At 42.4% G+C, this 15,410-nt stretch overlaps 1 protein-coding gene across 1 annotated transcript in view; it reads left to right on the forward strand.

Moving 5' to 3' along the window:
* Positions 1-12,389, forward strand: part of RANBP9 (RAN binding protein 9) — an 85,578-nt gene extending 73,189 nt beyond the window's left edge. The window contains exons 7-14 of the mRNA XM_075314737.1: positions 69-181; positions 1,012-1,120; positions 1,331-1,422; positions 3,321-3,468; positions 5,599-5,720; positions 6,295-6,446; positions 8,126-8,237; positions 11,130-12,389. Coding sequence (XP_075170852.1) covers positions 69-181; positions 1,012-1,120; positions 1,331-1,422; positions 3,321-3,468; positions 5,599-5,720; positions 6,295-6,446; positions 8,126-8,237; positions 11,130-11,260 — 979 coding nt within the window. The 3' untranslated portion in view covers positions 11,261-12,389. The remainder of the gene's footprint in view (positions 1-68; positions 182-1,011; positions 1,121-1,330; positions 1,423-3,320; positions 3,469-5,598; positions 5,721-6,294; positions 6,447-8,125; positions 8,238-11,129) is intronic.
* Positions 12,390-15,410: the final 3,021 nt, after the last annotated feature.

Here is a 15,410-nt window from a genome sequence, read left to right on the forward strand (position 1 = left end):
ATCACAGTTGCACATTGGCGTTTTCTCTGTATCGATGCACTAACTGATTATATTTTCCTGTTGTTTAGGATGGTGTCTTCTTATCTTGTACATCATGGCTACTGTTCCACTGCAGAGGCTTTCGCCAAGTCCACAGATCAGACTGTTCAGGAAGAACTGGCCTCCATTAAAAATAGACAGAGTGAGTCTGTACATGTCTGTGTAGGAAGACCAGGCTTTCTCTTAGTGGTAGTATCTTTTACACTATACTGTAATGTGTAACAGGTCTGCGCACCATATTCTTCTGTGCACATATGATTGGACTGTCAGCATTTTACTTGCACAATCAGCCATAATATTATGTGATGTGGATGAATGACTTCATACAATAGACAGAAGTCTGATAGTTAGTAGGTTGGGTTCTGTGTAAAACTCTTATCACTACACATACATTTTGAGCAATTTTTGCCTAGTTACTGGGGGGTACTGAGTCTTTTAGATGGACTTATCTATACATTTTGACATATAGGTGTCTTGGTTTGTCTGGTCTGGTGATGAGAGGGTGCAGTCACTCTCTGTGATTGCAGATTTCTGATTCCTTATGGTGCTTGCACAACTGTTCTTGGAAAGCGCAGACAGTCACATGACCACAAGTATGCGATTTTATGCAGTCACATGCCAACTAGACGTGCTCTACCTCTCTTAATACAAGTAAATTGACATAGGCTGAGCATGTCTAGTCGGAATATGGGCAGAAGTATGCAGATCACATATTTGTGGTCATGTGACCACTCACTCTCGCCGGTGACATCAGAGAATCCTGATAGCGTGTGGTGTGCATACTGTAAGGATTTAGAAGTCTGAAGTCACTCTGTCGCTCATCCGAAGACTGGACCACCCCTTTAAACTTATGTGAGCTTTGATTGTAGTGCTAATAAAGTAAAGGTCATGGTGTATACTGCTACATATGTTATACTTCTGTTGTACCATCAAATCATCTGTATACTGATTGATTGTCTTTTTATTTAATAGGGATTCAGAAATTGGTGTTGGCAGGAAGAATGGGAGAGGCTATCGAGACCACACAGCAGCTATACCCCAACCTGCTAGAAAGGAATCCTAATCTTTTCTTTACCTTAAAGTGAGTGTCCAGTGTTTTGTGATCTGCATCTGACATCCATGGAGAGCGATGTAGTTTGTATTGATATACATTGTATGCAGTCAGCCATGTTTTACTCTCATGACTACAACAATATGGACATAAATCTAAAACTTAACAACTGATACAGATGTATAAAGTTCTGCCACTGTACATATTTTTTTCTCTGTAACTAAATCCTTTTCTTCTCAGAGTTAGGCAATTCATAGAGATGGTGAATGGGACAGACAGTGAAGTGAGATGTCTGGGAGGTCGCAGTCCTAAGTCACAAGACAGTTATTCAGGTAAGCCATTGCACAATGTGAGCCAGTCTATCTACCGGCTTCGACCCCACAAAGAGCTGAGACTGCAGGTGCCACTATTTGTGGGGAAAAAAGCAGCCATGTTCTTCTTATCCTGAATATCCCTATTAGGTTGTGTGGGTATCTAGAATTCATTGAGTAACACCAAATGTGTTGGCAACATATTCATAATAATCTTAATCACTATGGTGGTTTTTCGACAACAAGGAATGATGACCTGTCTCTATAATATATTTTCATGTCAGATCTCTGACTGTCAATAACCCAACAATACTCAGAATAAAATGGTCCTAGTGTTGGGTAAGCTTTGCGTCTTTTTTCCAAGTTCTCCCTCTGCAACTGTGGTCCCACCACCAAGAATGATAACACATCCTCATTCACTAAAACAAAACAATAAGGCCGTGTTAACATTTTGCACAGTGTTTTCTCCAACAACCTCTGGTTCCAGCGATGTCGGAACTCACGTTCCCGGGGCTTACATGACATTATGCCACATGAGCCCTGCAACCAATCGGCGCCAGCTTCTTTCCTCCCGCCTTTGTATGGTTAAGTAATTAATAGGAAGTGAGTGGCGGCCACAGCTCTTAGGGAGAAGGAAGCTGGTGCTGATTGGTCGCTGGGTTCGTGTGCCATAACCATGTCACGTGAGCCCTGGGAACGTGAGCTGGGACCGGAGGTGAGTATAGGTTTCGTTGTCTCTTTACAGAAATGTGGGTTTTTAGTGCTGTTTATTATGGTTGTTAACAAGGGGGTGGCTCACAGGGTCATTATGCAGAGCAGCCTAAATATATGTCCCCAGAGAATCCTGGGAGCCATGCCCCCTTGGTAACAACCATAAAAAATCGCTCTAAATGAAAAGGCCCAAATCTCTAGATCCGCATGATTGCTTTATAAAAAAAAAAAAATTACTCAACGGAGCAAAGGGAATTTATTAAGAGCTAAAACTGTCCACTTTTGACCTGGTGACAGGTCCTCTGTAATTTTTCTTTTCTATTTGTGTTAGTATTTTAGTAATGTTTATCACGGTGTATGGTCACCTTTTAGGATTTCTTCACTTATGTGGAGCTAACCTTAGATATAATGTCCCAGTGATTGATATATTTCAAGTCAGTCGGTGCTCATATACTCCATTTTCTATGTTCTGATAATTTCAAGGTTTTCTTCTGGACAGTTGGTTATTCTCCACACCCTGTGCAGTTATTTGTGACTGGAAACTGCTTATTTTCTCCATAGGAATGTGCTATTTCAATTGATAGTTTTTATCAAAAATGTGATCAACTACATCATTCGATCGTTAGGGATGGTTAGACTGGGTAGTAATTGTGAATTGTTTGGGGACTTGCCGCCCCGGGAAACAAGGCCCTTGCTGTTTTATTGTGATTACAGTCATGGGTCTAAATCTCTCATACACCTAGACCGATGTTGGCAGGCTCGACTGACGGTCCAATGTGTATGGAGGGGATCATGATGTCACTGGAGAGAAGGATCTGGCATGTCCAGTTTGTAAGGGGAACTGTGTATGGATCAGTCGGGAGGGATCGCGGTCAGCTGACTGGTCGTCTGCCATCATTCGGCTACCGACTATCAAGAATCTGGGGCATAATGACAGCTACATGTAATTCTTTTATTGTGTGGTAATGACGTACCCCTCTGCGCGACCATTTCCAGCACCCGGGATAGTGCTCCGATGTTATATTGGTTTGTGCAACTATTGAATTCCTGAAAACAATGATGATTTCTTTACTTTGCACATTGGAAGAGTGCAGGCTGGAGTCACAAGCCTGTAAGGCTGTCTATGCACTCTAATGTATGTTTTATGTCTCTATTTTATTCTACTGACTCTCTATATTGTACTGATAACTTTCCCTTTCTCTCCCCAGGTTCGGATAGCAATTGCAGCAATGGTGTAATATCCAACAAAACTCACCAGTCCCACAATCGTAGTAAACACCAGCCTTCCAGCCTAAATGTAACAGAACTGAACAGTATAAACATGACTATGTCACAGCAAATTAACAACTACACCAGGTACGCGGCTCATGCTGAGAGTAAGCAGTCTATCTGATATTAAGCCGTGCCCGAAATCTGTCAGCTTGAATTTGTGCACGGCCTCCAGAGCAGCATGCCTTGTGACTCGTCCCTCAATGCGGCAAGGAGACGCTCACATGGAAAACATAGTGATGACGGTGAAGCGGCTCTGTCTGAGTTTGCACACGGAGATGACAGCCCTCGGTCAGAATACCGATATTGGTGTAATACACCTGTCTATTACAACCTCCCAGATATGTCTTTGAGATTTTCACTTTGGTGAATTCTGTTATCGCTGCTCATAGTGATATTGGTGACTGCCTGCCATATTAAGCAATCTATATGAAGTGAAAGCTGCACACCAAATTCAGAGAAATATGGACAAGCATAACTGCTTTATAATACATAAGGAATGAAAAATACAACTAGCCATATGAAAAATTGAAAAAAATTGAAAATGTGACATTGCATAACTGCTGAGGATTATTTAAAAAAAAAGATATGTAGCTAATGTATTGATCAATTAATTACTGCCCCATAACCAACTTCACGGTAATCTCTTATTTATGGGGTCCCCATGCACCTTAGGTGCCCATGCACACAAGCTGGTTTTAACCGCATATAGAGGCAACATTTGGTTAGGGACCCCATAAATAAGAGATTACCGTAAAGTGGTTATGGGGCAGTAATGAATTGATCAATACATTAGCTAAATATCATTTTTTTTTTTTTTTTCTTCAAATAATCCTCAGCAGTTATGCAATGTCACATTTTCATTTTTTTCAATTTTTCATATGGCTAATTGTATTCTTCATTCCTTATGTATTATAAAGCAGTTATGCTTTTCCATATTTCTCTGAATTTGGTGTGCAGCGTTCACGTCATATAGATTGCTTAATATGGCATAATACAATTAGCCATATGAAAAAATTGAAAATGTGACATTGCATAACTGCTGAGGATTATTTGAAAAAAAAAAAAAAAAAATATTTAGCTAATGTATTGATCAATTCATTACTGCCCCATACCACTTTACGGTAATCTCTTATTTATGGGGTCCCTAACCAAATGTTGCCTCTATATGCGGTTAAAACCTGCTTGTGTGCATGGCACCTAACGTGCATGGGCACCTAACGTGTATGGAGACCCCATGAATAAGAGATTACCGTGAAGTTGTTATGGGGCAGTAATTAATTGATCAATACATTAGCTAAATATCTCTCTTTTTTTCAAATAATCCTCAGCAGTTATGCAATGTCACATTTTTCAATTTTTTTCTATTTTTCATATGGCTAATTGTATTCTTCATTCCTTATGCATTATAAAGCAGTTATGCTTGTCCATATTTCTCTGAATTTGGTTTGCAGCTTTCACTTCATATAGATTGTGTATTTTTTTGGCTAGCACCCTGTTCACATTTACAATGGTGTTCCAGCAGTCGTTTTTGAATGTTATGCCATACTAAGCAGGCCATATGCCGCATTTTTATATTCTCTGAATCAATGTGTCTGTTTTCATGCCGCAATTTAGATTTTTATTAATCTGCTCAACCCAAAGTGTTAAATCAGACCATAGACCACAGTGTGATTAAAGTCTTCTTTTTTTTTTTTTTTTTTAAATAACCCCACCCCAGTCATGAAAAGGATGATCAAAATTCTAATAAGTAAGATTTACTTTAGCGTTCATTGAACAGATCAATCACAGATGCAAACTCCGATGCAAACTATCATCTCTTTTCAGATCTTTGTGTTAATCACATTTCATATCTAATTGCATATAATATATGGTATAATGAAATGAGCGCTGGAACCAGCAGTCAGGTCCATATTCTGTGGCCTTTGGACAGGATCCCTGTGAACTGCCTCCTACCTGACGCCATCTGTAGCTCCTTTTTTGATTAAACTGCCTAGCATGACCTCATGTGTCCATCATACCGCAAAGACCAGCTAATCAATCGCAGAGCCACAGATGCCTTCAGGTTGGAGACAGTTTGCAGGGCTCCATCCAGCGGCTACGTAACACTGACCCGGGTGCTGGACCAGTGTCCTAAGAATCGATCTGCTCATTTTATGGTATATATAAAAATAAAAAAAGATGCGAAGACCTTTTTTTTTTTTTTTTTTTTTCCAGCAATGATGTAGAAATGGAGACTGATCACTATTCAAACGGTTTTGCTGCTGCTTCATCTAATGGATTTCTTAATGGCAGTACCAAGCATGACAATGAACTGGAAGAATGTGACACTGAAATGGGTTGGTGCTTATGTTTATTGCCTTATTGCAGATCATTTATACACCAGATGGCCATTTTATTAGAGACTTCAGCCTTTTAACGATTTGAGCTTTCTTGTATGGAAATTACATGACCACGGAGTGCAGCATCAAGTGAGCAAGTTCTCCTTGGATGGAAGAATCGAGGGATGTTAGCAGCAACTTTAAACAAGGCATGGTCATGGCTTCCACACTAAGTCTGCAATGAATGCACCACCATGTTAGAAAATGGGCTTTTACACAACCAAATTCACGCGTGGTTGTCAGCTCTCACTAGGAGTTATGCTGTGTTATATTCCTATAACCTGCGTTAGGCGGTGTTCACACCTGCTTTGGGAATTCTGATGTTAGTTTTTTAGAACTGAAATAAAAGTGGAATCATGTCAATGACCGCCTTCTGCAGAGATGCTACTATATCCAGCACGTGACCTCTGAGACTAGTCAGTGGCTGCAGCAGCCTTGGGATGTCAATGCCCCAGACAACTGCACACAGCCACTTTGAAGGATCACCAAGGTAATGGTGCAATATAACGTGCCATCTTTTCTTTTTTGGCAGAGGTTGATTCAACTCAGGTGAGACGTCAACTGTGTGGAGGAAGCCAGGCTGCTGTTGAGAGGATGATATGTTTCGGGAGAGAACTACAAGCCATGAGCGAGCAACTAAGGAGAGAACGTGGAAAAAATGCCACTAACAAAAATATGCTGAAGGTAAATCACTGCCTAAACCAAGATGGCTTCTCTATGTCCTTCCATTCATGACTCAAATCCTTACTTTTCTGTTCCTCTCCATTCCAAGAGACATACCGGGCTCTTTTTCAGCTGATACACAGTTTAAGAGGTTCTTTAGTATATTATTAGGGCTGTCGGCACAAAGTGACTGTTCAAACCAAGCATTGGTGGTCGATGCACCCTCAGTGTGCCCAAACACTACAGTGCACTCTCTCATCTACTCTATTTCCATCTAGCTCTCCCCACTTAGTTTCTTGTAAAGCCGGAGCTATCAATCAATTTAAAGAAGACAGGGAAGATGCAAAACAAGTTAAAGGGACGGTGCAATGAACTGTCTGCCCACACTAAGTGTGCACCGAGCACCTGTACTTGTTTTGATCTGTCATTTTGTGCTGACAGTCCCTATAAATTTCATAAAGGAAACTCCACATGGAGAAAGAAAAAAGGCTGACCTTATCACCAGAACCCTCTCCAGCATGGCTGGTTGGGAAGTGATGACTTCATGACCACCCATGATCTGTCGACTGAGACCATTGATTAGCCGCAGGTGCCTGGTGGTCAGGACATCATCATTTCCTTTCTTGCAGAGACTGTCGAAATGGGGAGTGGAGTCCAGTGGTAAATATGACCTTTTTTAAGGCTTGCTTCCTTTTGAACCTGTGAACCTAGTCACTAATATTCAAGAGTATATATCAAGTAATATACTATATCTAAAATAATAATGAAAAAACTACACACAAGAAGAGGGTACACAACACATCAAATATATAAAATATTTGTAATTCCTTTGTACAGAAGATTATTAAATTACAGATAAAAAGGGAAAACCTCACAAATACCCTCATATTATGTGTTGCTATGTAACTTTGTGAAAGAAAATGTATTAATAAATAGAACAGGGGTTGTTACAAGTTCACATAGTGGCATATAAAGTGCAGCCTGCATATAAACAATCCACATGGTATAATGCAATATTGGCAAGAAAATAATAATATAAAGTGCAAATTGCAATGTCAAGTAGATGCTGATCCATAGAATAAATAAATGACGCAGTATCCTTGTAAAAAAGGAATAAGGATGAGATCCATACCCTTGTGTACAATGTGCAGAGACCCCAATGTGAGTTCCCTCAGCAAAGCAATAGGTGATCTCCACATTGATCCCTGTTCTATTTATTTATAGAATTTTTTACAAATTACCGTCACATCATACGTTATTTGTGATCGTACATTTTGCTTTTTTTATAATCATAAATCTATACAAATTAATAACCATATTCTATTTATTTGCGGTGTTGTGCACCGTCTTGTGGATAGGTACACTGGAGAACTCTAGACAGATATTGGGTCACCATGACCTCGTCCATGATGTATTATTCAGCAGGCGTTACAGCGTGAATCTGTACTCCGCTCATATGTCAGCTCGGAGAATATGATCTCCACTAATATTGTATAGAGACTATATACCGGCATAAACTGCTTATGGCATGTGGTGGGAGTATGGATCTCTACAAGCCTGTCCCCTGTTTTGATTTACGTTGTATTGTATACCCTGCAGCCTCCTAGAGGAGAGATAGATGTTATATTGTATTATTCTGAAGTAATCTACAATGAATTCAGCTTTATTTTAGATATTGAATTTGTGCTTTCTTTAACCAGGACGCATTTAGTTTACTTGCATACTCCGACCCCTGGAACAGCCCAGTTGGCTACCAGCTTGATCCTATACAGAGGGAACACGTGTGCTCATCCCTTAATAGTGCAATACTAGGTAAGTGGTGCGCCCGACACAACATTACAGACACCGTACATTACATTTTGCTCGTACAACAGTAATGCACAGTCACATTACTCATATGGCTGAAAATGCCATCAGGTCCAGCAAGGGAGAGGAGGGGAAACTAATGGGGAACTTTTTCCCTTATTAGTTTTAAAAGAAAAGTTGTTACGTGCTGTCCTATCTTCAGTCCCATCTCTTGCCTGCTCTCACATTAGCTCTTGCCATCACCCAGCACACACTGCACCCATTCTAAACACAAAGACTGATATTTTATACAGTAGTTTGTCATGTCCCGCTATGGTTACCATAGAAACAGTCTGGGAATTCTGCCAAATCCAATGCAGCATTGTTAGTGTATGTGAGATCTGAGCCGTGAGGGGGATGTCTGCTGACGTGTACAGGCTCCAAGTCTTTGTAGTACTACCTACAGACCCCCAGTCTTTGTAGGACTACATTACACCACACTACATTACAGGCCCCCAGTCTTTGTAGGACTACATTACAGGCCCCCAGCCTTTTGTAGGACTGTGTACAGGCTCCCTAGCCTTTGTAGGACTGCGTACAGGCATCCTAGCCTTTGTAGGACTGCGTACAGGCGCCCTAGCCTTTGTAGGACTGCGTACAGGCGCCCTAGCCTTTTGTAGGACTGCGTACAGGCGCCCTAGCCTTTTGTAGGACTGCGTACAGGCGCCCCAGTCTTTGTAGGACTGCGTACAGGCGCCCCAGCCTTTGTGGGACTGCGTACAGGCGCCCCAGCCTTTGTGGGACTGCGTACAGGCGCCCCAGCCTTTGTGGGACTGCGTACAGGCGCCCCAGGCTTTGTGGGACTGCGTACAGGCGCCCCAGGCTTTGTGGGACTGCGTACAGGCGCCCCAGCCTTTGTGGGACTGCGTACAGGCGCCCCCAGCCTTTGTGGGACTGCGTACAGGCGCCCCCAGCCTTTGTGGGACTGCGTTCAGGCCCCCCAGCCTTTGTGGGACTGCGTTCAGGCCCCCCAGCCTTTGTGGGACTGCGTTCAGGCCCCCCAGCCTTTGTGGGACTGCGTTCAGGCCCCCCAGCCTTTGTGGGACTGCGTTCAGGCCCCCCAGCCTTTGTGGGACTGCGTTCAGGCCCCCCAGCCTTTGTGGGACTGCGTACAGGCCCCCCAGCCTTTGTAGGACTGCGTACAGGCCCCCCAGCCTTTGTAGGACTGCGTACAGGCCGCCCAGCCTTTGTAGGACTGCGTACAGGCGCCCCAGCCTTTGTGGGACTGCGTACAGGCCCCCCAGCCTTTGTAGGACTGCGTATAGGCCCCCCAGCCTTTGTAGGACTGCGTACAGGCTATGTTGCCCTCTGATACCCTTCTGTTACAAAGTATCGTGTGTGTGTGTGTGTGTGTGTGAACAGTAGGCAAAGTTGCCATCTCTCACACAAAGTCCTAGCAAGTGTTAAGCGGGCTTTACACGCAACGACATCGCTAACGAGATGTTGTTGGGGTCACGGAATTCGTGACGCACATCCGGCCTCGTTAGCGACATTGTTGCATGTGAAACGCACGAACAACTGATAATCAAAATTACTCACCTAATCGTTGACACGTCATTCTAATCCCAAATATCGTTGCTGTTGCAGGACGCAGGTTGTTCGTCGTTCCTGCAGCAGCACACATCGCTATGTGTGACACCGCAGGAACGAGGAACATCACCGTACCTGCGGCCGCCCGCAATGAGGAAAGGAGGAGGTGGGCGGGATGTTCGGCCCGCTCATCTCCACCCCTCCGCTTCTATTGGGCGGCCGCTTAGTGACGCCGCTGTGACGCCAAACGAACCATTCCCTTAGAAAGGAGGTGGTTCGCCGGCCACAGCGACGTCACTAGGCAGGTATGTATGTGTGACGGGTCCTAACGATGTTGTGCACCACGGGCACCGATTTGCCCGTGACGCATAACAGACGGGGGCGGGTGCTTTCACCAGCGACATCGCTAGCGATGTCGCTGTGTGTAAAGCCCGCTTTTGTCTGAGCCTGATTTAAGCAACTGAACTAGACCCCATCATGCACCTTCTTTCTGACACAGCCCTTCTTACTCTGAACAAACTTAAAGAGAAAAGATATATAATCAGGGTTGTTGTAGACTACACCCAGCTGCCAACATTTGTGGCAGTTGCAGCCGTATATTTAAAGTGAACCTGTTAGTTGCTTCATCCTGCACAAACCTAGATTTCAGACAGGTATGTTTTTATCTGAAATGCTTTGTCATTTAGATGACGACCATAGTTATAGATGACACTAGTTTGGCACGAACCCCCACCAAGATTCTACCAGCTCCGATTTAGCTGATTGACAGGTCTTTCTCTTGTGTGTACATGAGACCATTCAATCACCTGGAGTGTAAAGGAGATCATTAAACTGTTTTCTCTGAAATTAAAAGAAAGACATACCTGGCTGCAATCGTACAGCCAGGCTGTGATCCATCCTGCCTGTGGGTTTCGGCAGAAGGAATCATCGGACAGGTTCCCTTTTAAAGTAAGGGTATCTAGTAGTTATCCTGTTGTCCCTGAGCATGGACCCTTCCATTGGGCATGCCATATGTGAGTTAGATGCATGATAGGAAGGCTTGTGTGTGCTATAATATGACCGTAGCTGTACAGCGCTTATGTCCACTACTGAACAATTCGTTATTTTGGACTTTGCACTGAAGAGTATTTTCCAGAGTATTAACAATGAGGTTCTCTACTTGTACACATGCTGTTAGACTTCCAGTGTTTTTCCATTCACTTTTTGGAATAAGTGTTTTAAGTAATCTCCAATCCCAAAATAATTGGTGTCCATATCTTGCCGGTTAGAGTTGGATCTTCTTATCATTGGTCTGGTGAGTTCCTAACCATATTCTCTTTAATTCTGTAGATATTCACAACCTGCCAAAGCAGCCGCCCCTGTCCCTGGCTTTAGAGCAAGCTGCGCAGTGTCTAGAGATGATGGCCCACTCCGGCATCGGATCCTGTGCTTTTGCCAGGTTGAGTGATTACTTACATTAGCTATGCAGTAGAAGAAGTCAACAGACTACGTGCAGTATGGAAATACTGTAAGACACATAGACCAGCTCTAGTTACTTGGAACTCATTTATTACGTTTGTAACAAGCACGTCCCTATCATTTTGACTTTAAACAGCCTTTTTTTTTTAATTTTATTTTATTATTTCTTTCAGTTTTAAGAGGATGTTGCTATGTAATTCTGGTTTGCCATACCAGCAATAATTTGATTTGACTATATTAATCTATGTTAATCCTCTTACAATACGTGAGGTACAGTGGAGAATAGCGAATCACAGGGCGAGGCTTACACACAAGCAACCTGCTTTAAGCAGTCCTGTGTTTTTGTTTATTTTTTTTAGTATTATTTTGGGATGCATTATAGACACTTATATGCTGTGCTGCAAGGATCCTTGTGATTGCAGGCTGTGCCGTTTTTTTTTCCCTTTTCCTTTCTTCTTATTCGCACAGTTTATGGCTTCCGGATCCTCGCTGGCCAAGCTGTGTATCTTGAAACTGCACGCACTGTGAATGAAATCACAGGACATGTGTAATACTTATCTAAGACTGCCAGTGTACAGGATGTGTATGGCACGTCTCATGTGTAGACATCAATCTGCTTTTGTTTTCCCATAGAGGGCGCCGTTAAAGGTAATGACATACAGTGTAGACTGCAGAGTTTCTATCCGTGTCATAAAACTTGAAATGCCCCAAAAAAGTGTTTATTTTTTTTTCATTTGTCTTTTTTTTTTTTTTTTTTTTTTTAATCTGCACCTCAACTTTAGTCCCAGGACACGTTGATATGGCCAGCTTCGACATTTGTACTTGCTATGGGCTGTGTCATTGTTTTTCCTGTTGTGTGATAATCTCTTTATTGTAACATGTCAGCACAGCGTGTGACGTGAAGAATTCTTTACTCCTTCTGTAACAACAGGACAGCTTCTTCACACTATATTAGATAGGGATTGGTGTGTCTTTAATCATTTATTTATAGAAAAGAACCAAATATTTAGTCTTCTTCTAGGTATCTTAATTTCACCTTTGTACACTTTAATTTTTAAGTGCTAAAATATTGAATAAAAATGTTACTGTACTTAAATTAATCTGCCAATAAAAATTTAATTCGGAAACAAATCGGGTGTGTTTCATTGACTTGACATCAAATGCGATTATTTGTTGGTAAGTTAATAAATGTAGTGGTCATCGATTAGGTTACAAAATACACTGAATGGTCACTTTATTGGAGAGGTCTATCTAGAATAGCTCCGAACCTACTTTTCAGAACATCCGTATTTGTAATGGCATAGATTCAATATTGTGCAGGAATAATGGTCCATGAAGAAAGGCTTATTATTTGTAGAGTCTTAAGCTAGTTTCACACAGCCGTCTTTTCGCTGGATTGGCGGATCTGGCCACTCCAGTACAGTGTATACAGTACAATGGCAGCGTGACAAGCTCCGGTCACATGCTATCATGTGACCGGAGCATGTGACCTAGAAGTTTCCGCGCTGCCTTTATACTGTATTACACTGTACTGGAGTGCGCCGGATCCGCCAATCTGGCGAACAGACGGCTATGTGAAACGGCCCTTAGATGGAGGTAAGGAAGTGCTCAGAACATCGCAGAGATATTCTCTGTTGGCTTAAAATCTGAGGACTGAGAAGTAAGCAAACTTGCTGTCATGATCTATACGACCCTTGTGGCAGGATGCGTTGTTCTACTGAAACTATGGCTGATGATAGCAGCTTGTCAAGAAGGGATGAACTTAATCAATGCTTAAGTAAGACCTACTGTCCAAGCCTCCGGTATCGTGTGCCAATAAAATATTCCCCGCACCATTACTCCACATACCCAACCTAAACCATTGATATCTGACAAGGAGGGTTCATAAATTCAAGTTCGTTGTTCCAATTCTGACCCATCTACCAGCACGTTGCAACAGAAATCTGGGTTCATATGACCGAACAATGTCTTACTAAAAGTCAATGTTCACGTTTTGGCAATCTTGCTTTTCTGTTTCCCTTAAGGCCCTGTCACACACAGAGATAAATCTGCGGCAGATCTGTGGTTGCAGTGAAATTGTGGACAATCAGTGCCAGGATTGTGGCTGTGTACAAATGGAACAATATGTCAATCATTTCACTGCAACCACAGATCTGCCAAAGATTTATCTCTGTGTGTGACGGGCCTTTAGACATCACATACTGTTTATAGAAACAATGAATTGTGTATCTAGACATGTTAATTTAGGAACCACTGTTGTATATTTAATTTCCTTGGCCGTTGACCCTCTCTTTTTATCAGAACAACCTCTTCTGACCTCTTTTCGTTGTTTGAAGTTTTGACATTCTCAGGATATTTCATGCATTGCTTCGCATTTATTATGTATTTTAGATAAATTCCAGACCGTTTAGCAAAGAGGAAGTGGCCTATTGGAAAGTGGGTAAAGATGGGTGTGGACTACATATTGGTCTTGCACTCTAAAATTACTTTACAACTTGGTGTAACGTAGAAGACAACCCGAAGATCCATAGTTTGTGTAAACATAAGTCTAAAGATGCACCAAATTTATCAAACTGCAAGAACCACTGATACTGGCACATATAAAGGGTTATTCTCGACATATGTCTTCAGGAGCCCACAGCTGTCCAACAACAGATTGTAGCTTTGAGTAGGGAAGGTCCAAGGGCGACCCTCCTTTTGAGTGACAGTTCTGGTTTTGCATCATCCTGTGCTTGTTCTTAAAGCTACACTCTTTTCACTATTTGCAAATCGAAAAAAAAAACAAAGTCTATAAAAAAAACCTGATATTGGAACGGCTCTGAAAGCAGTGATAGGTTGGGGCCAGAGACTAGTAATTTTGCAGGACTGGTTCAGGCGCAGATTGTGAAGTTGTGTAACTGCTGCATAGAAATTAATGGGCTATAGAAAGGTGCCTGGGATCTCAGGAGTTAACTCCTCAACCTGGATTATATCTATTATGTTTCTTAGACCGGTGTCACACTTGCGAGTCTCTCATTGCACCACCTGGTGCAACCGCACACTCTCCGGACAGGAGCATCTCTGCTGCATAGAAATACATGCAGCCGACCTGCTCCTGTGAGGAGTGTGTGCGGCCGCACCGCGTGATGCAATGCGAGACTTGTGCGAGTCACTTGCAAGTGTGACACCGGTCTCAGGCCGGCACTTGGGGATGGTCTTCTTGGCAACGAGCCGTAAACATGACAAAACCTCTCATAGTAGGAGATCCACATCAGATAGAAAAAGCAAGTCATTTGCAAACTTGGTATATTTAGACAGCATGAAAATAAGCAATATTATAACAGGGGAATAACCCTTAAAAGCTGTTTTACTAAAGGTATCTACATTTTAGACAGCATAAATCAGCCTCAGTATGTTTTCATTTAAATAAATTTGTGTAGGGAGAATTTCTTTAACATTTTTCTTAAAATGTCATTATATCAAAGATTTCGGATTCCGAATCCTTTATCCACCCCCCCATGCCTAAAATGAAAATACCTGGCTTATGAGTTATGGGGGCGCAGTTTGTCATCTAAATGAAAATTGCTGAAGACGAGGTGAACTAGCTGAACATAAAGGGTGGATGGGTGCTTTTTCCGGGGCCAGGATTGTGTTCAAATTGCAAAGTGACTGCAGCTCGGTCCTACAGATCCATCCATATTGATTCTAGTAGAGGATGGATGTGCAGTACCCAGCTGTGGCCACTTTATAGCTGAGGGAGCTGTTCCACTGTGGAACTGAGCACATCCAATTGCCAACGGGAATAGCTGACCGGCACCAATCTGGTATTGATGAGTAATCCTGAGGATAAGCCTTCAATACCAAAGTACCGAACAACCTCTTTAATATTACATTTAGGAAAACTGAACATTCTCGCTGTACAGATTTTGTTTAATAAATCGTTTATTGCCACTTTACAAGTCACTTTTATTAAATCATGACTCCAGCGTTGGCTTTAAAGCACCACTCCAGCAGTGAAATAAAAATAAATTCCTTGCCCTTTGTCCTATACTCACCGTCCGACCGGAGCGACACTGAAAACAGAGGAAGACGCTGGTCTCCAGCTGGAAGCTCCAGTATTTCATGGAGCATACTGGAGGTTGCAATTCAATACAACTCTGAGCGCCTTGGTCT

Source organism: Anomaloglossus baeobatrachus, chromosome 6 (genome assembly GCF_048569485.1).
Source record: "Anomaloglossus baeobatrachus isolate aAnoBae1 chromosome 6, aAnoBae1.hap1, whole genome shotgun sequence".
Classification (NCBI taxonomy): Eukaryota; Metazoa; Chordata; class Amphibia; order Anura; family Aromobatidae; genus Anomaloglossus; species Anomaloglossus baeobatrachus.